Raw genomic sequence first — 26607 nt, 5'->3', positions numbered from 1 at the left:
TTTTTATCCTGCCCTTCTCTTGTTCCCTCTGCTGTACTTCTTTTCTCCCTTCAACTCTTTCCCTTTCTATCTTTCCTCTCTCACTTTCTGTTTTTTCTTCCCCTCTCACATGCCCCCACTTCCTTTGTCATCTTATTTTCCATTATTTCATTTTGTCTTTCTCTCCTAATTTCCACAACCATTTCCAGATATCCCATTCACCTCTTTGTGTCTCTCCCTATCCATCTATCTACCTATCTATCTCTATCTCCCTCTCTCTTTATGTCTCTCTCTGTCTCTATCAGTGTCTCTTTATCTATCTGGTCCACGGTGTCCACGGTGGCGGCCCAGTACCAATGTAGGGTGGGACCATCGTACATGCATTTTGCCTTTAAAAAAACTCCAGATGAAAGGGACAAGAACAAGAAGAGGAATGCTGGCTCAGACGTCGCCCGGATTAACAAGCCCCGTCCCAACGTTTGGGGAACCGGGACCACCTGGTGAGAAACTGGATACCGCAACAAACCTTAAATGGACGAGGCTGGACAACATGGAATTCATTGAATGTACTTTAACAGCAACCGTCATAAAAGAGGATATATCGAGCCCATGTGTTGTTTCTGGCAGCAATGAAGACCGCCGTCCCGCTTCACGAAAAGGCAACTGGTGACCACATCTTGAATTGGGAAACATACAATGACGATGCAACACAGCAGCTCCACCGCAGAACCGAGCCAATTGGGAAACACGAGTTCAAACCCGACCTCCACAACTCACAGACAGCACAAAACATCACTTTGTACACAGGAAAGGCAAGTTGCAACCACACCTCAGGCATTCCCGGGTGCTGGCGGTTGCAATCGGAGAGAAGATCATAGTTAAACTGGCGAATGTGAATGAATGAACCAGGCTCCCCAAACTTCGGTAGCAGCAGTCCGAGGGAAAAAGCTGGGCTACCAAATTAAATACAGTGGAGACGACTGTTAAAATGCCCTCCCCATGGAGAGCATGACTGGAAGGCAGGAAGAAAGCCACAAAGGTGGAGGTCAGTCGAGTCGCAGCTGCAGAAAGTTCGGAAATACAAAGTCTCGGCTACTAAGGAAGTACAGAGGCATATCCACAGCTGAAGCCCTGGAACCTGCCAAGCAACAGTTAACGGCTCTGTTGGCCAGACTACAGAGGTACACTGAGGAGGCAGAGGCCAAGCAAATACAGGGACTGTGCTCCAAAGAGCCTGGAGAAGGATTCACACAGCTCCAGAGCATCTGGAACAGTGACTGAGGAGTGCAGGAAGAGTATATGGGAGAACGTAGCATCACGTAACGCCAAGTGCCCAATGGCTGAAAGACCTACGAGCAAGACTCTGCAATCTCCCAGGGGAGGGACCAGTCACCGTCGCAGTGGAAGATATCGAGCGACGGGTAGCAAGAATGCAGAGCTGGACCTGAGTAGGGCCTGACATTATTCACGCCCATCGGCTGAAGGAACCAGCAGCATCACTTACACCACCAGCAGCTCAAATCCAGCAACTCCAAACCTTAACTGGCTGACTGAGGGAAGGACAGTACTTGTTCCATTTACAAGGATAAGTGCCAGGAGGGAGATCGGTGGGGAGGGATGTGGGGGACGAGAGGACAAGGGAGTCGTGTAGGGAGCGATCCCTGCGGAAAGCAGAAAAGTGGGGGGAGGGAAAGATGTGCTTGGTAGTGGGATCTTGTTGGAGATGGCGGAAGTTACGGAGAATTATACGTTGAATGCAAGGATCCTATTCTAGTTGGTTGCCGGTTACTAGTGGTGTTCCGCAGCGGTCGGTGTTGGGGCCTCTTCTTTTAACACTGTATGTCGATGACTTAGATTATGGATTAAATGGTTTTGTGGCTAAGTTTGCGGATGACACCAAGCTGGGTGGAGGAGCAGGAAGTGTTGAGGAAACGGAAAGGTTGCAGAGAGATTTGGTCAGTTTAGAAGAGTGGGCAAAGTAATGGCAGATAAGATACAATGTTGAAAAATGTACGGTTGTACATTTTGGAAGAAGAAACAATCCGGTAGATTATTTTTTAGATGGGGAGAAAATTCAAAAATCGGAAGTGCAAAGTGACTTGGGGGTCCTCGTGCAGGATACCCTAAAGGTTAACCACCAGGGTTGGATCGGCAGTAAAGAAAGTGAATGCTATGTTGGCATTCATTTCAAGCGGAATAGTGTATAAGAGTAGGGAGGTGTTGATGAGGCTCTATGAGGCACCGGTGGGACCCCATTTGGAATACCGCGTGCAGTTTTGGGCCCCCTATCTTAGAAGGGGTGTACTGATGTTGGAGAGAGTTCAGAGAAGATTCACCAGGATGATTCCTGGAATGCAGGGACTAACATATGAGGAGCGTTTGTCAGCTCTTGGATTGTATTCATTAGAGTATAGAAGAATGAGAGGGGATCTCATAGGAACATTTTGAATGTTGAAAGGGTTTGGACAGAGTAGATATGGAAAGGCTGTTTCCCTTGGTGGGTGAGTCCAGGACCAGAGGTCACAGTCTTAGAATTAGAGGGTACCCGTTTAAAATAGAGATGAAGAGAAATTTTATTTTTAGCCAGAGGGGCGTGGATTTATGGAATTCGTTGCCACATACTGCTGTGGAGACCCAATCGTTGAGGGTGTTTAAAGAGGAGAATGATAGTTATCTAATTAGTCAGGGTATCAAGGGATATGGGGAAAAAGCTGGAAATTGGAACGAGATGGGAGAATAGTTTAGCTCATGGTGGAGTGGCAGAGCAGACTCGATGGGCCGAATGGCTCCTTTGTCTTGAGATCTTGTGATAATGAAGAATCCTCACAAAGGAGCAGCATCATCCAACTACCGGCCCATAACCTGCCCGTCAACAACATGGAAGCTCCTGTCAGGCATCATAACCACCAAGCTGAAGGAACATGTGTTAAACTTCCCGAGCATTGCTCAGCGAAGCTCGATAATGGAATCCGAGGCTCCAAACACGAACAACTGGTAGACAAGCAGTCATGTCAAGTCACCTTTTATTGTCATTTCTATCATAAATGCTGGCACAGTACACGGTAAAAACGAGACAACGTTTTTCAGGACCATGGTGCTAGATGAAACAATGTCAAAACTATACTGAACAACATAAAAAAAAAACACAGAAAAAAAAATACATCGAAAGACAGACCTGCCCAGAACTGCATAAATTGCACAAAACAGTGCAGGCATTACAATAACTAATAAACAAGGCCAGACTACGAGCAGGGGATCCAGCCTAAGGACAGCCTGGATCGTCTGCCAGAACGTACATGACTGAAGGCCCCAGACATGAACCCTGGAATGCCTGTCTCTGTAGAAGGTCAACAAGAAACTAAGGACAGTAATGAAAATGGGAAACTTCTGAGAATTGCAGATCTGGGATCCCGTGTGACTTCCAAATACAGACCGATTGGAAGGTACAGGCCAACCAATTAGGTACAGCAATATGGGACAAGGACCAGAAGAAAGCAACTGTTATATGAATTGAAAAGTTAAATTAAATAAGTAGTACAAAACGAGAAAGTAAACAAGAAAAATAAACAGTGAGGGAGTATTCATGGGTTCAACGCCCATTCAGAAATCTGCTGACAGAGGGGAGGAGGCTATCCCTGAATTGTTGAGTGTGTGTTTTCATGCTTCTGTACCTACTTGCTGATTGTAGCAGTGAGAAGAGGGCATGCCCTGGGTAATGCGGGTCCTTCATGGGGGATGCCGCGTTTTTCAGGCAACACCCCTGGAGGATGCCCCAGATGCCGGGGAGTGTAGTGGCTATGATCAAGCTGATCTAGTTCACAAGCCGAATGAAAGGTCTCGTCCTGAATAGACAACTGATTGTCTATTTCCATAGGTGGTGCCTGACCTGATGCGTTCTTCCAGCATTTTGCATGCGTTGTTTTCGATTTCCAGCATCTGCAGGCTTTCTCCTGTTTATAAGTTCATAACTATCTCTCGCTCTCCCTCACCCCCTTCTTGCCTCCTTTCTCTTTACTTTCCTATTCACACCCACCCCGACCCTCGTCCATGCCATGTTCCATGGTGCCCACTTGGGACTTTAATCCTCACTCTTTCTTTAGGCCTTCCCTCTTTCTATTTCAAGTTCATTCAGTCTTCTTTCCGCATTTCTCGCTCTTTCTTTCCTTTGCACTTTCCTTCCACTTCCTTTCTCCTGTCATATCTGCTTCGTTAAGTATTATCCCATCCCTCTCTTCCTTGCATTCATTCCCTCACTCTCACTCACATATAGTTTCTGTTGCACCGCAGGCTGGATAACAACAACCTGACAGATGCCTGTGCCAAACATCTCGTGTCTGCAATCACTAAAAGCCCATCGTTGACGGAGTTGGAGCTGGGTAATAACAATCTCGGAGATCCCGGAGCAAAACGACTGTTCACAGCTTTCGGAAGACCCGAGTGTAAAATAAAGAAAGTACGGTGAGTCCCCGATTGTACAAGGAAAGCTGCAATAACATTGAAGGATGAAAACCGGTTCAACCACAGCGATATCTCTGAACCACTAATGTGTAATTGCTCCATTATAATCACTCTAGATTCAATGTACTTCACTGTCCAAATGCCACAGTACACAATTTTGAGTCTTCAGTCATTATAGTGGAGCGATTACTGGTGCTATGTAAACAAAGTCACTGGAGAGAAGTATTAAAGAACAAGGAACAATACAGCACAGTACAGGCCGTTCGGCCAACAATGTTGTGCTGACCCTTAAACCCCGCCCCCCCCCCCCCCAATATAACCCTCCACCTCAAATTCCTCCATATACCTGTCTCATAGTCACTTAAATTTCACTAGTGTGTCTGCCTCCACCACTGACTCAGGCAGTGCATTCCATGCACCAACCACTCTCTGAGTGAAAAAGCTTCCTCTAATATCCCCCTTGAACCTCCCTCCCCTTACCGTAAAGCCATGTCCTCTTGTACTGAGCAGTGGTGCCCTGGGGAAGAGGCGCTGGCTGTCCACTCTGTCTATTCCTCTTAATATCTTGTATACCTCTAACATGTCTCCTCTCATCCTCCTTCTCTCCAAAGAGTAAAGCCTTAGCTTCCTTAATCTCTGATCATAATCCATACTCTCTAAACCAGGCAGCATCCTGGTAAATCTCCTCTGTACCCTTTCCAATGCTTCCGCATCCTTCCTATAGTGAGGCGACCAGAACTGGACACAGTACTCCAAGTGTGGCCGAACCAGAGTTTTATAGAGCTGCATCATTACCCCGCGATTCTTAAACTCTATCCCTCGACTTATGGAAGTTAACACTCCATAAACTTTCTTAACTACCCGATTTATCTGTGAGGCAACTTTCAGGGATCTGTGGACATGTACCCCCAGATCCCTCTGCTCCTCCACACTACCAAGTATCCTGCCACTTACTTTTTACGCTGCCGAGGAGTTCATCCTTCCAAAGTGTACCAGCTCACACTTCTCCGGGTTGAACTCCATCTGCCACCTCTCAGCCCACTTCTGCATCCTATCAATGTCTCTCTACAATCTTTGACAATCCTCAACACTATCCACAACACCACCAACCTTTGTGTTGTCTGCAAACTTGCCAACCCACCCTTCCACCCCCACATCCAGGTCGTTAATAAAATTCAAGAAAAGTAGAGGTCCCAGAACCGATCCTTGTGGGGCACCATTAGTCACAACCCTCCAATCTGAATGTACTCCCTCCACCTCGACTCTGCCTTCTGCAGGCAAGACAATTCTGAATCCACCTGGCCAAACTTCCCTGGATCCCATGCCTTCTGACTTTCTGAATAAGCCTACCGTGTGGAACCTTGTCAAATACCTTACTAAAATCCATGTAGAGCACATCCACTGCACTACCCTCATCTATATGCCTGGTCAACTCCTCAAAGAACTCTATCAGGCTTGTTAGGCATGATCTGCCCTTCACAAAGCCATGCTGACTGTCCCTGATCAGACCATGATTCTCTAAATGCCCATAGATCCTATCTCTTAAGAATCTTTTCCAATAACTTTCCCACCACAGGCGTAAGGCTCACTGGTCTATAATTACCCGGATTATTGCTACAACATTTTTGAAGAAGGGGACAACATTTGCCTCCCTCCAATCCTCCAGTACCATTCCCAAAGGATATTGGTAGATAGAAAGAAATCTCTTTATTCGACAGAATGAGATAGAGTAGGCATAGATGGAGACCCTCTCGGAGGAACAATGTCTGCCTGATCCAACGCTACACAACATTTTACGTGTTACAGACCAAATCAGAATTCCCTATTTACAATGCATCCATAATACCTTCGTTGAACTACAGACAAACTTCGCACGCACACCAAGAAACAGATTTTAATCAGCTTCGTCTGGTTGTCCAGCTTACTGTGGTTCACTTTTCTCAGGAACCCATTGTTCAGATCTGCAATTTAGATTTAATTCCAGTTCATATTCGCACCTGAAGACTGTTGGCTGAAGTCAGTTGCTGCGGTTGTTTGCAGCATGGGCCTAACCCTGAAAAATATTTCCAATGGTTTCAGATGAGTGGCTGGAATATATTGCAGCTATCCAACTCAAGATTAAGGTTGTTTGTTGTCAGTCTTGTGTAAAGGAGAATGAAAACACAGTAAGTTAAAGTAACACAATTAATATGAAGATATAAGCAATATGAAACATGATTCTCAAGTATTATACGAGGTCAGTTGATGTACATGGACTGTTGTTGGGAGTCTAAAGTGACTCGAGGAGCAGGACCATCCGCTCATATGGCGGTCGACAGGAAATGCTAAAGTGAGGAAGTGACTCTTAGCTAAAGGAGCTCTTCAAGGCAGCACCAGGGCCCATGAAAACCTTAGAGCGACTGACTTATTTATTTTTTGAGCTGCAGTGTGGAACAGGCCTTTGAGCCTTGCCGCTCAGCAATCCCTAAATTAACCCTGCCCTGAATGCGGGACAATTTCATATGACCAACTCACCTACTACAACCCGCTACGCCTTTGGACTCTGGGAGGAAACCGGAGCATCTGCGGTAAACCCACGCGGACACACGGGTGGGTGAGGGTGGGGACGTACAGAGTCCGCACGGGCAGCTGCAGGAATTGAACCCGGGTCGCTGGACCTGCGAAGTGCTGCGCAAACCACTAGGGCACTGGGCCGCCCTTTGTGCGGGTCGCTTTGGATTTCCAGCACTTGCAGGATATCGTGTTGACAGATTACATCCCCTCCGTCGTCGCCTTCGGTAGTTGGTTTGTAAAGCCTGCACTGTGAAGCGTTGTCCCAGCCATCGTGATAAATCCTTCTAATGTCAGACGTCCAAATCAACACACACAAAATGCTGGAAGGAGTCCGCGGGTCAGGCAGTATCGATGGCAGTGAATAAACTATTGACTGCACTGTCCCAAGCATCATGATAAATCCTTCTAATGTCAGACGTCCAAATCAACACACACAAAATGCTGGAAGGAGTCCGCGGGTCAGGCAGTATCGATGGCAGTGAATAAACTGTTGACGTTTCAGACAAAGGCTCTTCCTCAGGACTGCAGAGGACGGGGGAAGCCGCCGGTATAAAAGGCTGGGGCGAGGTGGAAGAGGTTGGTTGGCAGGTGAAGGTGAAAGCCCGATGGGCAGGAAAATTAAAGGGCTGGAGGGGAAAGAATGCGTTCGGAGCGGAAGGTAGACCTCTGGCCAAAGGGGAAGGAGGATGAAATAACAGGCAGGCGAGAAGAGGTAAGGGACCAGAGTGCGGAATCGGAAAAGAGGGAGAAGGGAAAGGAAATTGTTCTTTTCTTTTACCGGAAGTAGAAATCAACAGTAGGACAGTGGCCGTGCAGGTATGCGCTGTGGAACACAAGTGTAAAGTCTTTGTGCATGGAATGAGGTGAGTGGGTGATGGGTGCCGAGAGGCTGTGGAGAGGAGAGGCTGAGGTGGGTGGGGTGGGTGATTGGGGAGGAGGTGTTGGTCGGTCTTGACAGCTTGGGGGAAGGAACTGTTTTTGAGTCTGGTGGTACTGGCGTGGCTGGTGCGTTGCCTCTTCCCGGATGGGAGCGGGGTAAACAGTCCACAGGCAGGTGGGTGGGATCCGCCATGATATTGTGGGCCTTTGTCCATGACCGTTATGTCTATGTGTCCTTGACGGCGCGTTGTCTGGTACCGGTGTTTGTTGGGGTAACTTTAAACTATTTTCCCCGTTTTCTTTCAATCACTTTATTTGCCTCCATGTGTGACCCCCAGCCTGAATAACAACAGCCTGACATCCTCCTGTGCTGAGGATCTGGCCTCGGCTCTTCGCACAAACCGTTCCCTGACGGAGCTGGACCTGGGTGGCAATGAACTGGGAGATTCCGGAGTGCATCTGCTCTGTACGTCTTTCATGGACCCGGAGTGTAAAATACAGACGCTGCGGTAAGATAACGTGAGCGGAGGAGGAAGATGGGGGTGTGTGAGTGAGTGAGTGAGTGTGTGCGTGTGTCTAGGAGAGCGTGAGCAGAAGGTATGGAAGAGACTGAGAGAAAGACAACGAGCAGGTTCTGTGGATGAAACAGATGAGATTGTGTGGAAGAAACTAGGTGAGGGAGAGAGACAGAGAGTGGGCACTGGGTGAACCCATGCCTCCTTTCGGAGGCGATAGTGGGACAGCCTGTGGCAGAATTCAGGAAGGACTAGAATTAATTCAATATTCTTCAGGTCTTTCTTGCATGCCGAACTGGAAAAAGGTTGGGGACGGCCCAGATTGAGGCGGCGTGACCATATTGAAGTGGCAGGGCCCTTGTCCGAGAGCGAGGAATGTCCTGATGTTTGGACGATTTCAGTGATGGCCGTGGATTCACTTTTGTGAACTTCATTTCCGGAAGTTATTTGCTTAATTTTATTTTTTTGCATGGTTTGTTTTTGACATTGGGTTTTTTGTTCTATCAGCTTTCTTTGTTTTGTGGATGCTGGGAAAAAGACAAATCTCATGGATGAATTTCATTTGCATACTTCGGCAATGCTTGTTCTTTGACCTTCTCGCTGTTTCGTTTTCACCTTGTTTGACTCCAGTCTGAACAACAACGGCCTCACGGCTTCTTGTGGCGAAATTCTCGCGGAGGTTTTCCGTAGAAACGACTCCCTGAAGGAGCTGGACCTTGGACACAATACTCTGGGAGACTCGGGAATAAAGCAACTGTCTTCTGCTCTGAGGGAATCCGACTGCCCAGTGCAGGACCTACGGTAAGTGTCTGACTGAGGGGGACTTTCAGATCATCTGAAAATCCCAGCAGAAAAGTAGAGCATGAGACATAGGAGCAGGCTCAGGTCTGCTCCTCTATCCCATCATGGCTGATTTAGCATTCCTCTCAACCCCATTCTCTTGCCTTCTTCCCATAACCTTTGACGCCCTCATTAATCAGAAACATATCAGCGTCTGTGTAGTGTTCTCGCTCAGGTGTAAAAGATCCCTGAACTAAACACCAAGCATGAACCAGTCAATGAGGCGGTCCCAGAAAGATTAACCGTTTACTGTTCACTCTTCCACATTAACGTGTGGTGGAAACTGTTGATAAAACAATACAAAATATATACAGTATCTGTTTCCTTCTTGACATCACATTTACATCGTAAATACTTGCAAAAGTGAAACTACAACAACTACATTACATTAAAGTGCAGCATACAGTCAGAATCTGCCTACGCCATCGACTGGCTTTAAATACACTTCAACACAAACTATCCACAACTCTTTAAATAACAAAAAACATAAACTTTATCAACCGTCATTACTTTTTACAGAGTCAGCGTTAACATTTTAAATTCAACATATCAATTATCTCATCAACTTACGGCGTTGCTTCACTGATGTTTCTAGTGCGTAGAAAGAAAACTTTTCTCGCGCTGATCCTGCACACACATAAGCCCCCTTCTTCCCGTTTCTCCAAACCTGAGTTTTCCCAAAGGACGCAGCGATATCGCATGCCGCGATATATCACAGACAACGAATTTACTTTAAACAACCTTAACTTTAACTAGAAAACGATAACAAACGAATTACTAAAGTGAAAATATAATAAACTAAACAAATGCCTTAAAGGCAACACAGTCTGCTTTATATGTACTCAATGATGTGGCCTCGGTAGCCGTCCAAGGAAATCTTAGATTCTCCACTCTGTCTAAAGAAGTTTCTTCTCCTCTCTGCAGAATAGATGACTCTTTGTCCTGAGGCAATGCCCTCTTTTCCTGGACTTCCCCCTCATGCTTCTGTGGTAATGAATGTGATAGATTCACCACCCTCCTCCATACCTCTTCTATCCCGAGACTCTGTGCTCTGGTTTTAACACCACCCCACCCCGTCACCACTCCCTATTCTTTCTGCATCCACTTACTTTGGCCTTTCAATACCTGATAGGTTCCAATGAGGTCTCCTGGTACTCTTCAGAAATTGAGCAATTCCAGGCCCAGAGCCATCAAACGCCCCACATATGTTTTCCCTCTCATTGCTGGGATAATTCCTGAAGCCTCTTCTGCGCCCTTTCCAATGCCCGCACATCTTGTCTCAGACAAGTTGAGGGTAGGTGAACCTTCACGGCCGCTCCTGCTCCTGTAACTGTTCTGTTTTAATGCCGGGCACCAGTCGCTCGCAGTAACGTTACCGCGTAATCCTGGTTTCACTTCACTCGCCTGCGTTTGTTCTCTTCCCGATGCACAGGGTGAACGACAACGGTCTCACCGCCTCTTGTTCCGAGGACCTCGCGTCCGCCCTCCGCGCCACCCCCTCGCTGACCAGGCTGGAGGTGGGCAGCAACAACCTGGGAGATTCAGGCGTGAAGACGCTCTCTACTGCCCTGAAGGACCCGAACTGTAAAATGCAGAAACTGTGGTAAGTTCGCGATTGAGTCGGATTCTGGGCAAAACTGAACGCAGCGGTGGCTGACGCGCAGAGGCCACTTCGTAAGGTGCGCCTGGCCGTTAATGCAAATATCGAACCAGCCAATCACGTGGCAGCAAATTGACGCATAAAAGGTCTGGTAATGAGTTCCATTGACTGTTTAGACAAAACATAAGATTGGGGAGGAAATGTGATCTAAGTTCCAGACAGGGTGGAATGAGTATCTCAGAAACTGTTAATCCGTGGGGATTTTCACGCACAGCAGTCTAGAGTTTACAGGGAGTTGAGCGAAACAGCAAAAATAAATACAGCGAGCAGCAGTTCTGTGGGCGAAAATGCCTTGTTAATGGGAGAGCTCAGAGGAGAATGGCCGGATTGATTGAAGCTGACAGGAATCTGGCAGCAGCTGAAATAACGGTGGTGTGCAGTAGAACAGCTTTGAACGCACAGCACGTTGAACTGTTGAAGTAGTGTTATGTTTATGATTAGAGATAACGGGCGCTTTGGAATATGAGCCGTCCAATACAGGAAGCAGTTTTTTTTTTCTGTGTGCCTGATACCGGTGTGAGCTGTTCGGCAGGAGATGAAGCGAGATGACACTAGAGGGAACCGGTCGGAGGATCCGACCCGGCAGGGGACCCTGATTGGATGGAGCAGGGTGCTGAGGCCTACTGAGGGTCGGCGAATATGACCTTTTGGAGAGTTGAGCTCCAACCTGTGCACATTTATTTGATTGTCTCATTATTGTCTTCTTTTCTTTCATTTCTGTACTAACCCTTTAGCTAGGTTAAGATTCATAAATATAATTCCTTTCATCGTGTGCAGTGCGCTGCACGTTATTTCTTGGCACTGAGGTGTAATAGGGTAGTAATTTACACAGCATTCACACAAACCAGGGTCGAGATTGGGAGAGCCCACCCAATCTCTCCAATTGGGGTGGGACCGTAGTGTGCATTCCGCAGACTGACACAGACCAAGGAAACCGGTGGGGGCGGGTGTGGTCGGTGTTCAACGTCCCTGCTAAAAAGTTTACTTTGACTTTTCTACTAAATGCCATTTTTAGGACATGTTTATTATTTCCTAATTTGTTTGTGATGTCACTGTTTGAAGTGTGGTGTCTGAGTTACGTGTGTTGCTTTGTGCACCTGGGTCTGGTGGAATGTTGTCTCGATTTGCGCTATATGTGCATACGGTTGAAAAACAAAGAATTTCAGCATGAACTCGTCATTGCTGTAATGGTTAGATTTTGTTACAATATATTTATGGATATTTTATCTTAATAATCTTTACTTTTTATTCCTTCTAACGACCCTCAGCCTGAGTAAAAACGGTCTGACCGCCGACTGCGCCAGAGATCTCACCTCCATTGTCGCTGCAAGCCCAACGCTGACTGAGCTGGATCTGGATCAAAACCAGTTGGGAGATTCCGGAGTGGAAGTGTTGTCCGAGGCTCTCAGGAAGTCGGACTGCAATGTCCAGGAGCTGAGGCAGGTGTCAGGCTGACGACATTACGGACGGGAGGGTAGCGGGCGGGTTAACGTAATGCTACAACAGCGCCAGCGACCCGTGTTCGGTTCCCTCCGCTGTCTGAGATGAGTTTGTACGCTCTCCCCGTCACCACGTGGGTTTCATCCGTGTGCTCTGGTCCACGCCCATATTGCAAAGACGGACCGGTCTGTAGGTTAAGTGGGAGGCACAGACTCGTCCGGATGATCGGGTCCATCACCGTGCTGAAGTACAAGAGAAATAAACAAATTAGAAACAATTTTAAATGCCTCAGTAATGTTAGGGCCATCAGAAATAGGGGCAGAATTAGGCCATTTGGCCCGTTGAGTCCGCTCCGCCATGGCATCTTGGCTGACCCATTTCCCTCTCAGTTCCAATTCCCCACCTTCTCTCCGTATCCCTTCATGCCCTGGTGAACCATGAACGCATTAATCCGTGCCTTAAGTACTTGGCCCAGTGATTTTGACTCCACAGCCGCCGGTGGCAACAAATTCCACAGATTCACCACTCTCCGGCGAAAGAAACCCCACCTCATCACTCTTCTCAATACACATCCTTCTGTGGCTCTGTCTCTGGTCTTAGACTTGCCCCACCGTACAGTGACGTGTAGCATGGTCGGTCACATTCGTTTCTTCCAGTGCGAAGCTCACCCGATTTCTATTCCTCTTTCCTTTCTCCGTTCCCCAGTCTGAATGACAACAGCCTCACCGCCTCTGCAGCCGAGCATCTGGCCTCGGCTCTCGGCAATAACCCCTCGTTGACTGCACTCTCGCTGGGCGACAATAATCTGGGAGATTCGGGAGTGAAGCTGCTGTCCGAAGCTCTGAAGACCACAGACTGTAACATACAGGAATTACGGTAAGAAAGTGTGGGGGATACCAAAACCCTGAGGCACACCGTGGACGCCTCTAATCAGTAAATAGACTTTATTTGGTGCAAGTATTGTCGGGCGGATGCTAACTAACGGATGGAAAGCTGGCAAACCGCCGGCCGGATTCGAACTGGGGACCATTGGACTGGAAGTGTGGTGCTGATTTCACTACACCACTGACCGGCTGGGTGGTGTGAATGCAAATGTCTAATTAGCCAATCATGTGGCAGCACCCCAAAGCGCAAAAGAATGTGCAGGCATGGTCAGGAATTGTTGTTCAGACCAAACAGCAGAGTACTGTAGGAAGGTGATCCAGGGGACTGTGGCCGTGGAGTGACTGTTGGCAGGAGACAGGGCAGGTGTGAATATCTCACAAAACAGGAGCTACCGATTAAAGTGGCCAAGGAGTGTGTTACATCAGATTTACCGGTATTTCAAATTTTCATTTTGTTTCTGGGGCCTGATTCTCTGATCCCCAGGCTGAACAACAATGGTCTCACACCGTCCTGCGCAGAGGATCTCGCCTCTGCGCTCGTCACAAGCGACACGTTGACGGGACTGTACCTGAATGACAATAATCTTGGAGATTCCGGGGTGAAAGTGCTGAACGAGGCGCTGAAGCATCCAGACTGCAAGATAGAGAAACTGGGGTGAGTACCAGTCTTTGACAGGCACTGAGACATCGGTCTTTCCAGGGCCTTTTAAGATTACAGCAGCAGCACATTTTCCAATGCAGTGACTCATTGTGTTAAAAATGGAGACCGACTCTGGGGTCAGGATCCAGGATTGCCTACCGCAACAAATATAAAGCAGAGTAAAACTATTGTTACTCCAGATTCAATTCAGAATAAATAAACACGATGGAATAAAACATGATACATAGAGTGTACCGCGTAAAAGTCTTACGCGCATATTTATAGCAAAGGTACCCAAGAATTTTGCACACTACTGTAACAATTTTATGTATTACACTGTCCTGCTGCCAAGAAAACAATACTGACACACGTGAGTGATGATAAACCTGAATCTAATATGGACCTGCATTGTGGGCTGAAAGGCGGAAGGGACAGGGAGCAGAAAATATCCCGGAATGATCAATAGACCAGATGACTGGAATCAAATAACCTTGCCTAGTATCTCAGGGCTGGGTGCATCGCCAACCCGCTGACCCTGGCGACTGTCCTGCACCCCTCTCACGGCGCTCCACCCTCATCATTCCCAACTTCCTTTACCATCTCGAATTCTGTTCTCCACTTTGACAAATATAGTACCATGCAAAAAGATCAGAACCCCAGCTATACCTATATTTGCACCCAGGTCTGTTGCACAGTACTGTATATAAGCATGAAATCAGTCCTATAGAACACAGTGTACAATGATCTGAGTGGTGAATGCGATTACTTATATACATTGACAGATTCTGTGTACCTAAACTGATACTAGGCGGAGGAATATGTGAAATTAAGGGGACTTAGTCATGAGTTAAACTGTGACTCTTGGCAAGAGCAACTCTTGTTCTGATTAGTCTCTCTCTCCCTTTTTCCCTCCCCCTCTCCGCCCTCTTCTACCCCCACCCTGCTTGCTTCTCTCTGTCTGTCTATCACTCTCCTCTCTCTCTCTCACACACACACACGCACATGTTATTATTTCTTCTACAACGCCCGCTTGCTCTCCCCCACTTTCATGTTTTCTCTCACACACGCTCGCAATTACACATAATCTGTCTATTTTTCTCCATCTGCCATGCTTGCTCTACCATCTCTTTTGCCCTTTCTCTCACTCACTCCCTCCCTCTCCTTATCCCTCTCCCCCTCCCTCTCATTTGCCCTTGCCCTCTTCCTCTCCATTAGACTTGCCGGCACTGGGCTGACTGACTCTGGCTCGGAGGACCTGATGTCCAACCTCAGCACCAATCGCAAAATGAAGGACGTGAACCTGCGGCATGCTGTATGAGACCCCGAGATTCATTCGTGCAGGCGTTTTCAGTAAAACTAGGTAAAAGCAATTGAATCGTTGAGTAAAATAAAAAAAAATCTACACAGTAAGGCTGACAAACAACAAGCGTTCAAATGTTGCCAAACCATGCAAATGCATAAAACCCTAAATAATGATAATTAGATAGTTTGTGAACAAATAAGCAAAGGCACAAATAATGATGCTGAAAACGGTAAGAACAACTTACTTCATCAGAATAGTCATTCCAAATACACATTACTTACAGAAATTAACAAATGAAAGACACCAGAAATATGGTGAACTAAAAAAGGAAATTGAAAGACTTTGGAACATGAACAGGGAATACATTGTCCTGATAGTAATATCTACCGTGGGCCTTTTCTCAAATGCTCTAATGCAATAGCATTAGGCTGTTTGGGCAACACAGTATTCGCTACTATCTATGTAAATCTTCAGAAAGCCGCAATTAAACTAGAGTAGCCGGAACGTTTCTTGCAATTGAGAAATGAGTGTGCTTGGCTGTGCCCGTACCTCTGGTTTTACCAGCTTGATCCGAGAAAGAAAATTAATAACAACAATAAATTGAGAACATGAGTTGTGTATTTCTTTAAAAAGTGAGTCCACAGGTTGACGAATGAGTTCAGTTTTCAGTCGAGTGCAGTTTTCTGCTGCCTCAGCAGCCTGATGGTTGAAGGATGATAACAGCTCCTGAATCTGCTGGTGTGGGACCTCAGGTTTCTGCACCTCCCTCCCAATGGAGGCAGTGAGAAGGGAGCATGGCTTGGATGGTGGGCTCCTGGAGGACAGATGCTTCTTTCTTGTTGCAGCTCCTTGTAGATCTGCTCAATGGTGGAAAGGGCTTCTCCTTGCGATGGACTGGGTTGTAGAGTTTTTTGTTTTTTATTTTAAATGTTTTTTAATTAATTTTTATTGAAGATTAACACAAGATACATTGTCAATATGCCATTCTGTACAATAAAGAATTAAATTAGCAAATAACTGATTAACAAAGCTGAGCAATATATGAATAATAATAATAAGAAAATAAAGTGTTAAGAACATTTTTTGAATGAAAAAGGGAAAAAAGAACCCCTACTAACTAAAAAAAAACACCTACACAAAAACACAAATGAAAAAAAGAACACTGGGAGCACAACTCTGGAGCTATACATGATACAAGCTTCCAAAAAAAAATCAATCCGTCAACTCAAATCCACTTAAAGGAAAATGGGAAGGAAACAATATTAATTATCTCAAATCGGATGATAGTAGCGGGTGAATGAACCCCACCTTTTCTCAAAATCGAATTGAGGATCAAAAGTTCAACTTCTGATTTTCTCCAAACTAAGACATAACATCACCCGAGAAAGCCATTGTATCAAAGTAGGAACAGAAGCATCTTTCCATTTCAACAAAATAGCCCTTCTGGCCAATAATGTAACAAATGCAATTACATATTGGTCTGATGGAGAAATACCATGGATATATTGAGGGACTATACCAAATAAAACTCAATTTATTAGGTTGTAAATTAATTTTTAAAGCTTTAGAAATTGCAGAGAAAATAGACTTCCAAAAATGTTTCAATACTGAACATAACCAAAGCATATGTGTCAATGTGGCTGTCTCGGTTTTACATCTGTCACACTGACTATCAACATGAGGAAACATTTTAGACAGTCTCTCCTTTGTCAGATAGTAAAGATGTACAATTTTAAATTGTATTGAAGAATGATTGACACAGATCGAAGATGAATTGACCAAATTCAAAATCCAACCAATCTTCTGTTATAAGGGTCATTTTAAGCTCTCTCTCCCAAACTTGCTTAATCTTAAGTGAAGGATAATTGTGCTATTGTACCAATAAAACCCTTCACTAAGGGATTCATTTTTAAAATAATATCTAACAGGTCAGAATCCTGTATATATGGAAAATTACTTAAGTATTTTTGTAAGAAGTGTCTGACCTGAAGATATTGCAGGAAATGTGAATATGAGAGAGAGTATTTAGTTACTAATTTCTCAAAAGACATCAGTCGGCCATCTTGGAACAAATCCATGAAGGAATAAATCCCTTTATTCCTCCAAAGAAGAAAAGTAGGATCACTTAATGAAAGTTTAAATAAATAATTTTGATAAATTAAACTAAAAAATTTAATTTTTTTAAGATTAGACAAATTACAAAACTGGAACCAAATTTGTAATGACTGCTTAATCACAGGATATAAATTTAGATTAGTAAGTTTGGCCAGTTGTACAGACAAAGCAAGACCTCCATCTTTTTAAAAAAATTTTGTAAATGGTATTTAGCAAATCTTGGTCTTTTATTATTCCAAACAACAGATGAAATAATGGAGTCAACCTAATCGAAGAACTTCTTTGTTAAAAGAAAGGGATATTTTGAAATACATATAAATATTTTGGTAAAATCATCATTTTAACTGCATGAATTCGGCCAACTAACAAAAGTGTAAGTGGATCCCATCTACAAAATAATTGCTTCATAAAATCCACTAAAGGAACCAAATTAGCTGTATAAAGATCTGTATGACCTTTATGATTTTTAGTGATAAATAATACCTAAATATTTAAATGAATTTGTAATTCTAAAAGGAATGTCATCATATATAGAAGCAGAATCATTTAAGAGATTCAGCATAAAGAGAGATCTTATGAACAGTCCCATTTATAAGAATTCCATGAATATCTTCAGCTTTATGAAGTGCAATAGCCAAGGGTCCCAGCACCAAATTAAATAACAGACATCTTTGTCTTGTACCCCGTGAATGCCAAAATACAAGATCAGCAATTATTAGTAATAACAGTAGCAATAGGGCTTTTATATGTTATTCTAATCCACTTATTAAAATTAATACCAAAGTGGAATTTCTCGAAAACATTAAATAAGTATTTCCATTCAACTCTGTCAAATGCCTTTTCAGCATCAAGAGAGATGACACATTGGGGAGCCTTAGAAAAGGATGAATATATAACATTTAACAGTCTCTGAACATTAGCAGAGGAATAGCAGCCCTTTACAAAACCTGTTTGATCTTGAGAAATAATTTTAACTAATAGTTTTCCAGCCAATTAGCCATTATTTTTGAGAGAATTTTAGCATTCACATTTAATAATGTAATGGGTCTATATGAAGCACAGTCAGAAAAATCTTTATCTTTCTCAAGAATTAAAGAAATAGAAGCATCATAAAATGTGGGAGGTAACGCTCCTATCAAAAAAGAATCTTTAAGCTTTTCCAACATATATGAGGAGAGCAATTTTTCAATTTTTTAAAAAATCCTACAGAATAACCATCCAGTCCAGGAGCTTTACAAGTTTGTATTGGAAAAATAGCCTTCTGAATTTTGCTTTCAGTAATAGGAGCATCAAGATTTTGTTGATCTTCAACAGAAATTTGAGGAAAATCAATCTTTTGTAAAAAGGCATTCATTTTGGAAGAATTAACTGGAAACAGATTTATAAAGTTCCATATAAAAGTCTTGAAATATTTTATTAATATCCTCATAACTGCATGCTAAACTACCATCTCACATACGAATTTTAAAAATGTCTTTTAGCTCTAGCTGCTTTTAATTGAGATACTAATAGCTTATTATTTTTACCTCCAAACACATAAAATTGAGTTTTCAATTTTAGCAAATTACTGTCAATAGGGTGTTAATAATAAATTATATTGTGATTGTTCAACTCTTTGTTTAAATAAATCAATGTTAGGAGAGATTGCATAAATATTACCCGTCTTTAATTTGTTTGGAAATCTTATCTAACTCTGTTTTTGTTTGTTTGTTAAGCTTAGCTGAATAGGAAATTATCTGACTGCGCAAGTATGCTTTAAATGTGTCCCATATAATCAATTTTGTTACATCTCCTGTATTGTTAAAAAGAAAAAAACCTTTTATCTGAGTCTCAATAAATTTGACAAAGTCCGGACTTTGTAATAAATTTTCTGGAAAATGCCACGGCAAATTTGCAATAGCGACATCATTCAATTCGAAAGCTAAACTTAAAGGCGCATATTTCGAAAAAACTATAGGATCATATTCACATTTCTGGACCTTGGACAAAAAATCAGGGATACAGTATGAAGTAATCGATTCTCGAATACTTTTTGCGAACATGTGAAAAAAAATTAATCTCTATCATTAGGATGTAAATATCTCCAAATTTCAACCAGCCCAAAATCAATTAGAAAATAGTTAATAAGTGATGCAGAACAATTTGGAAGCTGCTGATTGGTTGAACTCTTGTCAATCAAAGGATTTAAACAACAGATAAAACCATCACCCATTAACAACATATATTCATTTAAGTTCAGTAATACAGCAAATACATTTTTATAAAAGGAAGGGTCATCTACATTAGGTCCAGATAGGTTAACCAGAACAATTTTTCTATTACAAATTGTTCCTTTAACAATTAAAAATCTACCATTAATATCTGATACAATATCTTTTTGGATAAATAAAGTATTAGATTTAATAAAAATAGATACTCCCTTTGTTTTATTTTGACAAGTAGCGTGAAATTGAAGGCCCTTCCACATTTAAAAATATCTATTTTGATCGCCCATTTTTATGTGTTTCTTGAACAGAAATTATATCGGGTTGGAATCGATTAATGATTTAAAAAGTGCTCTTTCCCTTAATAGGATGATTCCAACCATGTACATTCCAACTTGTAACGTTTATCTGTTTAATTGCCATTACAAAAATTTATTTTACTTAACATACAAATGAACGCATACCAGCGCAGTCTAACCAAAATTGGCAGTGATAAGTACAACCATACACAAAATATGCATGCTCTGTAACTCTGTAATGGGAAAAAAGACCAAAAAAAGAACTAAAATTAATCTTACAATTGATCCTGTAAATCAAAACTAAGCCCAATCCTCCCAACACCCCAAAAAGCCCGAAATTCGGCAGAAAAAGCCAAAATGCCTCCCCATAGAATAAAAAAAGAGAGAGACTCCGCGAGCTGCCCATTTTATAATAGTGCTTTTAAAAAGCTTTCCTTAATTCCTCCCCCCAGTTACAAAAAAAGACAACATACGGCCCTAAAATAAGCCTTCCAAAGGAAAAAAATTTTTGCTAAGTATAAAAAGCCTAACACTACAAAGCAACATAGCAACATATCAAGTCATGTTAATTGGTTCTTCTACCCACTTAGAGGCCTTACTTCTAATTAATATATATGCAATTTAAAAATCAATTTACTTTAATGCCTTCCATTACATTACAGAGTATTATTGCACTGAAACAATGGACACTGGTGATGCTGGGTAATCATTAAGACGGACCAGAGTCCCAGTTGAAATGGTTAATACAAGAGGACACAATTTTACAGTGATCAGAAGAAAGTATAGGGATCTCCGAGATATTTTTTTCACAGACCAGTGGGTACGTGGAAAGATCTACCATGGGCAATCATAGAGGCAGACACAACAAGGACATTCAAGAAGCTCCTAAATAGGCTCATAGTGAAATATGAATAGAATTCTCTACAGGATAGAAGCATTAAATTCATCATGAAGTAAATTGAAAGATAGGCAGAACAATATAGGCCAAAAGGCCAGCACAGTTCCGTTTTTCTCTACAACATCTAGTTCCACATATCCAACATAAAAGTTCAGAGAAAAAAGTGTTTATACTTAATCCTTAAAAACACACTGGGGAATGCAAAAGAATCTCCAAGGATGCCAAAGCTAAAAATTAAACAAAGAAAAATACCTATGTAATCTCTAGTGAAGAAAAATCAGCACCATTTTCCATTTAACTGACACGCCCAATGAAAAAACTAATTATCTATCGACTAAGCCCTCCCAACTATATATATAAGTAAAAAAAAAACCCTTATGAACTATAGAAGCTATTGCTTAATTAATAAAAAAGGAAGAATAAAACAAATAATAAAACAGATTTCAAAAATTCATTCATCATTCACATCCACAGGTTCACATCTTCTTTAAATGATCGATTAATCAAAGGACATCTTAAGCAAATCAAAAATATTCAAAGCTTATCTTCTTTCTGAAAGAACAATTATTCAGCAGACCTAAAACCATTCAAACCTTGGCTACAGCCAGAGTAGAGTTAACATAGTCCAACACCTGTTTGGGGTCCAGAAAAACACGTGGAGTCAAATCTTTGGGAAATAATTTTAATCGGGCTGGATATTGAAGTGATGGGAATAATCCCTTAACATAGGCTATCTTCATGGTTGGAATGAATTTAGACCATAAAGCCATAACCTCCCGTGGATAATCTTCATAAAAACGAAGCTCGGAACCTTTAAATTTAAAAAAAAAATTGTTTCCTTGCATATTTTATGATTCGGTCCTTAACTTTAAAATGAAGAAAGGAGACCAAAACTGACCTTGGCCTGCCTTGGCAAGGTATCACAGTAAAAATTCTATGCGCTCTTTCAATGTCAGGAGGTTGAGATAAGATATCCGGAAACAGAGATTGGAACAGGTTAGCAAAATAGTCTAATAAATCTCCAGTCTCAGATCCTTCCTACAATCCAACAATTCGAATATTATTCCGACAAGATCTGGCTTCCAAATCGACGATCTTCTTTTGTGACTTCTCCAAACGCGCTGACTTTTCCGCAATTTGCCGCTTCGCCTCCTGTAGTTCAGAATTGAGGGAGATAATGTTTCCCTGCACAAATTGGAAACTCTGTCTTAATGACTTCATCTCAGAAGAGGTAGCATCAAGTTTTACCGTGTTGTTGTCTATCTTCTTATCAAGCCTCACCAGCGAATTTTCTAATCGCTCAACCCAAGCTGGTGTTTCCTCAGACTTTTTCTCCTTTCCATTGCAGGACTCAGGAAGCTGCTTTCCACTTCTTAAAGATTGTGACACAGTAACAACTATTCCCCTGTAAGATCCGACAAATGAAAGTTAAAAACTCGAAGTTTAAACTGGGGAATAGGAAGAATTAATTGCAGCCACGCAAATTTGCGTGTCACTCCATAGACAGTAGGCGGAGTCTACTGAGTGAGTGCTGGTGGTATGTGAAGCAGTCAGTGATGTGGATTTGTGAGCAGCTCCAACCGATATGACGTCACTTAGCATCGAGCCTATTCTTATTAATCGGGCTGTTACATCGTACCCCTGATTTCCGAGAAAACGTAACGTGTTTGTGCTGCTCTGTGTTATGTGATAGAGCAGGCATTAATGTCTAATCTCACTTTATTTTACAGTCTGTGGCAGAATCTGTTCAAACATATCGGACAGGAACTGCCGCGGCTGCTGCAGGAATCTGGATGGTGATGGTGCAAATGCTGTGGACCAGCTGCTTGGGGATTAACGGTTGCCTTGTATAAAGAAAAGCCTCTGGTGATACAATGATAGTTCACTGTGTCTTTTTGTATATATTTTTACTATATTCATCTTGCTAACCCAATAAAATGCGATAAGTTTCACATAAAAGTGCATTGCCTGTTGATTGCGCAACTTCCTTTGTTTCTGATTAGGGCCTATAAACTTACTTGTAACTTCTATAACAGTTGCCGATGTCCCTATTCATCGTGCTTGTGGAATCCTCTCCAGCATTTACAAAGTCAAAGATCCAGTCAATGTTTCAGATCAAATCCTGTATCCGGACCTGGATAGCAGATGCGTGAGGTAACCAGTATAAATAGTCGAGAAGGAGGGGCGAGAGGAGACAGGACCTGGGAGGTGAGGCCTGACCAGCTGAGGTCGGAGATGATGAAAATAGTCACAGAGGAGAAGATTGAGAGATGGTGGAATTCAGATGGGTCCTCTGGATAGGGGAAGACTTGTCAGTGTGAAGTGCATAACTTTTGCGAATCTATTATTTTAATGTGGTTTCGTAATTTCAAACCAACTGATGGGGAGTGTCAATGGCGATTAGAGCTGAGGCTCATATCATGAAATATGTTGTTTTGGGGGAGCAAATCGTTCATTCATCACGTGCCGTGTTGTATGACGTGGACGATTATGGTCTTTCCATGACCATCAGTGTTCTTGACAATTTTTTTACCCCCGAACAGTTTTGCCATTGCTGCCTTCTGGGAAGTGTGTTTACAGGATGGGTGATCCACCCACCCCCACTCCCCCGAACCATTTCCAATGCTCTTCAGAGATTGTCTGCTTGGCGTCAGTAGTCGCGTAACCAGGACCTGTGATATGCACAAGTTCCTCGGCCGACCAGCCACCACGTGTGGCCATGGCTGCACGTGACCCGAATCGGGGGACAAAGCAGAAATCAATCACCAGGTTTGATACCACCCAAAGAGAATATAGGGTGTTGCTGCTCCACCGTGAGGGTGGCCGCATCTTGGCTCGAAAGGAAGCCACGGTCTGGAATGGATGTCGGAAGTAAAATAGCGCACACAAGATTCTGGATGAACTCAGCAGGCCGGGCAGGGGCTCTGAAACGTTTGTGCCCGAAACGTCGGTTGTTTACTCTTTTCCATCGATGCTGCCTGGCCTGCTGAGTCCCTCAGCACTTGTGTGTGTTGTTTTGATTTCCAGCATCTGCAGAGTGTCTCTCGCTTGCCACCGAATTAAACTGTCTGCCTGCTGGGGAATTGTGCTTGTGTCGGATGGTGTTGAACTGCTTGACGAAGCGACCCCCAATCTGTGGTGGGTCTCATGTAGAGGAGGCTGCAGCCGGAGTACCGGACGGGATTCTCGACACCAGCAGATTCTCAGGAGAAGTGTGGCATCACCGGGAGGTCAGATTCCAGCCCTGACTGAGGTGCCAGTCTTCCTTCCTCTTCCTGCACTTTTTAGTCTGCAATATTCTCCCTTCCTTTGCAGTCCCGACGAAGGGACTGATTTTCCCTCCTCTTCGTGATTTCTATAAATGACCTGGATGAGGAAGTGGAAGGGATGGGTTAGTAAGTTCGCTGGTGACACAAAGGTTGGGGGTGCTGTGGATAGTCTGGGGAGTTGTCAGAGATTCCATCCGGACATCGACAGGATGCAAAACTGGGCTGAGAAGTAGCAGGTGGAGTTCAACGCGGGTAAGTGTGAAGTGGCTCATTTCGGGAGGGCAAATTTGGAGACGGAATAGAATATAAATGGGAAGACACTTGGCGGGGGTTGAGAACGTGAGAGATCTTGGGGTCCGTGTCGATCGGACACTCAAAGCTGCTGCGCTGGTTGACAGTGTTGTTAAGAAGTGACGGCATTCATTTCAAGAGCCAGGAGGTAATGGAACGGCTGTGTAAGATCTTGGACAGACCCCGCCTGGAGTACCGGTCACCTCGCTTCAGGAAGGATGTGGATAATCCAGAGAGAGTGCAGAGGGCATTTACAAGGATGTTGCCCGGATTGGAGGGCATTGCATATGAGAAGAGGTTAAGAATACTCGGCCTTTGCTCCTTGGGGCGACGGAGGATGAGAGGTGAGCTGACAGAGGTGTATAAGAGGATGAGGGACATCGATCGTGTGGATGGTCAGAGGCTTTTTTCCCCCCCCAGGGCTGAAATGGTTAACAGGAGGGGGCATAGTTTATCACACAGAGAGTGGTGGGTGCGTGGAATGCACTTCCGGCGGAGGCGGTGGAAGCGGATACAAAAGGGTCTTTTAAGACCCTCTTATCTAGCTCCACAGAGCTTAGAAAAATAAAGGGCTATGCGGGAGCGAAATTCAAGTCAGGTACTCAGCAGTAGGTTACATGGTCCGTACTAGACTGTAGACGGACGGACCTGTAATGTGCTGTAAATTTCGATTTTCTATGTTTTCTCTTTTCACTAGGTCCTGCTTCATCTGCTCAGTTCCTCCATCATTGTGAGTGTGTATATGTATAACGTCGTCATATGAAGAGGTGTATAAGAGTAAAGGAGCAGTGAGGGTGAATATCAGACTGCTGGAAGGGGTTCTAATGGGGGACAAACTAGCAGACGAATCTACTAAGTATTTTGCGGCAGACTACATTGCGGAAGACACAAGCCCTTTGCTAGGAATTCGAGAGCTTCGGGAGCAGGAGAGTTATGACCGAGGAGAAGGTGTTTGGGAAGCTGGAAGGCCTGAAGACATTGCAAATCAGTCTGCTGGACGAGATGGACTACACCCCGAGGTTTCAGAGTTACGTTTAATTTCGGAGAAATATATCCCAAACGCATCCTGGAATGCGTTTTCCTCGCAAGCATCCACGAAAACAGAGGAACAAAGAATGAATGACAGTTAAATGCTCGAACCTCAAAATCCACCCCCACCCCCAGCTCCCCTCCCTTCAGCATGTAAGCGGCAGCAAGCAACAATCCCCCCTCCCTCCAGCGGCAAAAAAAGATTTCCTCAGTGGATTGATGCGAGACTACTGTGGAATTAATGTAACTTCCGATGATTTTTAGCAATCCCCACTGCTACACTTGCAACTACTTCCAGTGATCAGTGACTCGGTAGTCGTTGGCTCTGTTTCAACTCTCCTCTGGCGATGACCGATTACGGATTTCCCTTTGTTTCTTCTTAAGATTTCCTACGCGTGTTTTTGTTTTTCTTTTCAATAGTGTATTCACCTTCTCCTTTCTACGGAAATATGTAGAGGAAGCAAGATGAGAGTTTGGTAGTACATTCTTCGGCCTTTGAGGAAACAGGGACACATCTATTTTCCCTTATTAGGGACAGAAGGAACCGGTGGCCTTCCGAATTGCCGGGTGAATGAGTAGTCTTTGGGGTACTGCAAGTCTGTGTCTTTATTGATGCTTTGCTGCGGGCTTGAGTGCTCGGTGGGGGTCACCGTTGCTTTTTCGTTACTGGTGGGGGATGGGGTATCGTTGCTTTGCTGGTGCTTATGCTTTGGAGGGGGGCTTTGGGGTTCATTCATTCTTTGGGGCGCTCCTCTGTTTTCGTGGATGTTTGTGAAGAAAAGGAGTTTCACGAAGTATCTTGTATGCATTTCTCTGACATTAAATGTACCTTTGAATATGGGAAACCTCAAAGAGCTATGCATTTCATTGTCTCGATTAAATTGCACATTACCTCAACGAATCGCGCTGTCCAAGAGCACTACAGCACGGAAAGAAGCCCGCCCGCCACCTGCTCCGTGCACAGCTATTATTCGGCCTTCTCCCATCGACCTGTACCCATAAGATTGGTTCATATTCCGCTGCTAAATTTCTCTTATTTCTAAAATCAAAACCGCATCCACCACTTCTGCTGAAAGTCAGTGGTCGGGTCGCTCTTGGAGAGGTGCGTGAGGGACAGGAAACCTGATCATCTGGAAAAGGACGTCCTAATTACGGACAGTCATCGTTGCTTTGCGCGAGAAGATCAGGTCTGACGAAGTTGATTGAGTTTATCGAGGATATGACGAAGGTGGAGATGGATGCAGGGCAATTGTTTTGCACGAATATTAGTCATGCGTTTTGACAACTTTCCTTCTGATTAACTCTTTCAGAAGGTAAAACTTCTGTGATCCACCACACACACACACACACA

General features: G+C 43.8%; 1 protein-coding gene across 1 annotated transcript in view; it reads left to right on the top strand.

Moving 5' to 3' along the window:
- LOC132387085 (NACHT, LRR and PYD domains-containing protein 3-like) overlaps positions 1-22534 on the top strand; it is a 28311-nt gene extending 5777 nt beyond the window's left edge. The window contains exons 5-13 of the mRNA XM_059959439.1: positions 4267-4437; positions 8208-8378; positions 9015-9185; positions 10657-10827; positions 12153-12323; positions 13030-13200; positions 13693-13863; positions 15064-15208; positions 22398-22534. Of these exons, the coding sequence (XP_059815422.1) occupies positions 4267-4437; positions 8208-8378; positions 9015-9185; positions 10657-10827; positions 12153-12323; positions 13030-13200; positions 13693-13863; positions 15064-15166 (1300 nt within the window). The 3' untranslated portion in view covers positions 15167-15208; positions 22398-22534. The remainder of the gene's footprint in view (positions 1-4266; positions 4438-8207; positions 8379-9014; positions 9186-10656; positions 10828-12152; positions 12324-13029; positions 13201-13692; positions 13864-15063; positions 15209-22397) is intronic.
- The last annotated feature ends 4073 nt before the right edge of the window (positions 22535-26607 follow it).

The sequence above is a fragment of the Hypanus sabinus genome, unplaced genomic scaffold (genome assembly GCF_030144855.1).
Source record: "Hypanus sabinus isolate sHypSab1 unplaced genomic scaffold, sHypSab1.hap1 scaffold_151, whole genome shotgun sequence".
Lineage (NCBI taxonomy): Eukaryota > Metazoa > Chordata > Chondrichthyes > Myliobatiformes > Dasyatidae > Hypanus > Hypanus sabinus.
This window is presented reverse-complemented; position numbering and strand designations above follow the sequence as displayed.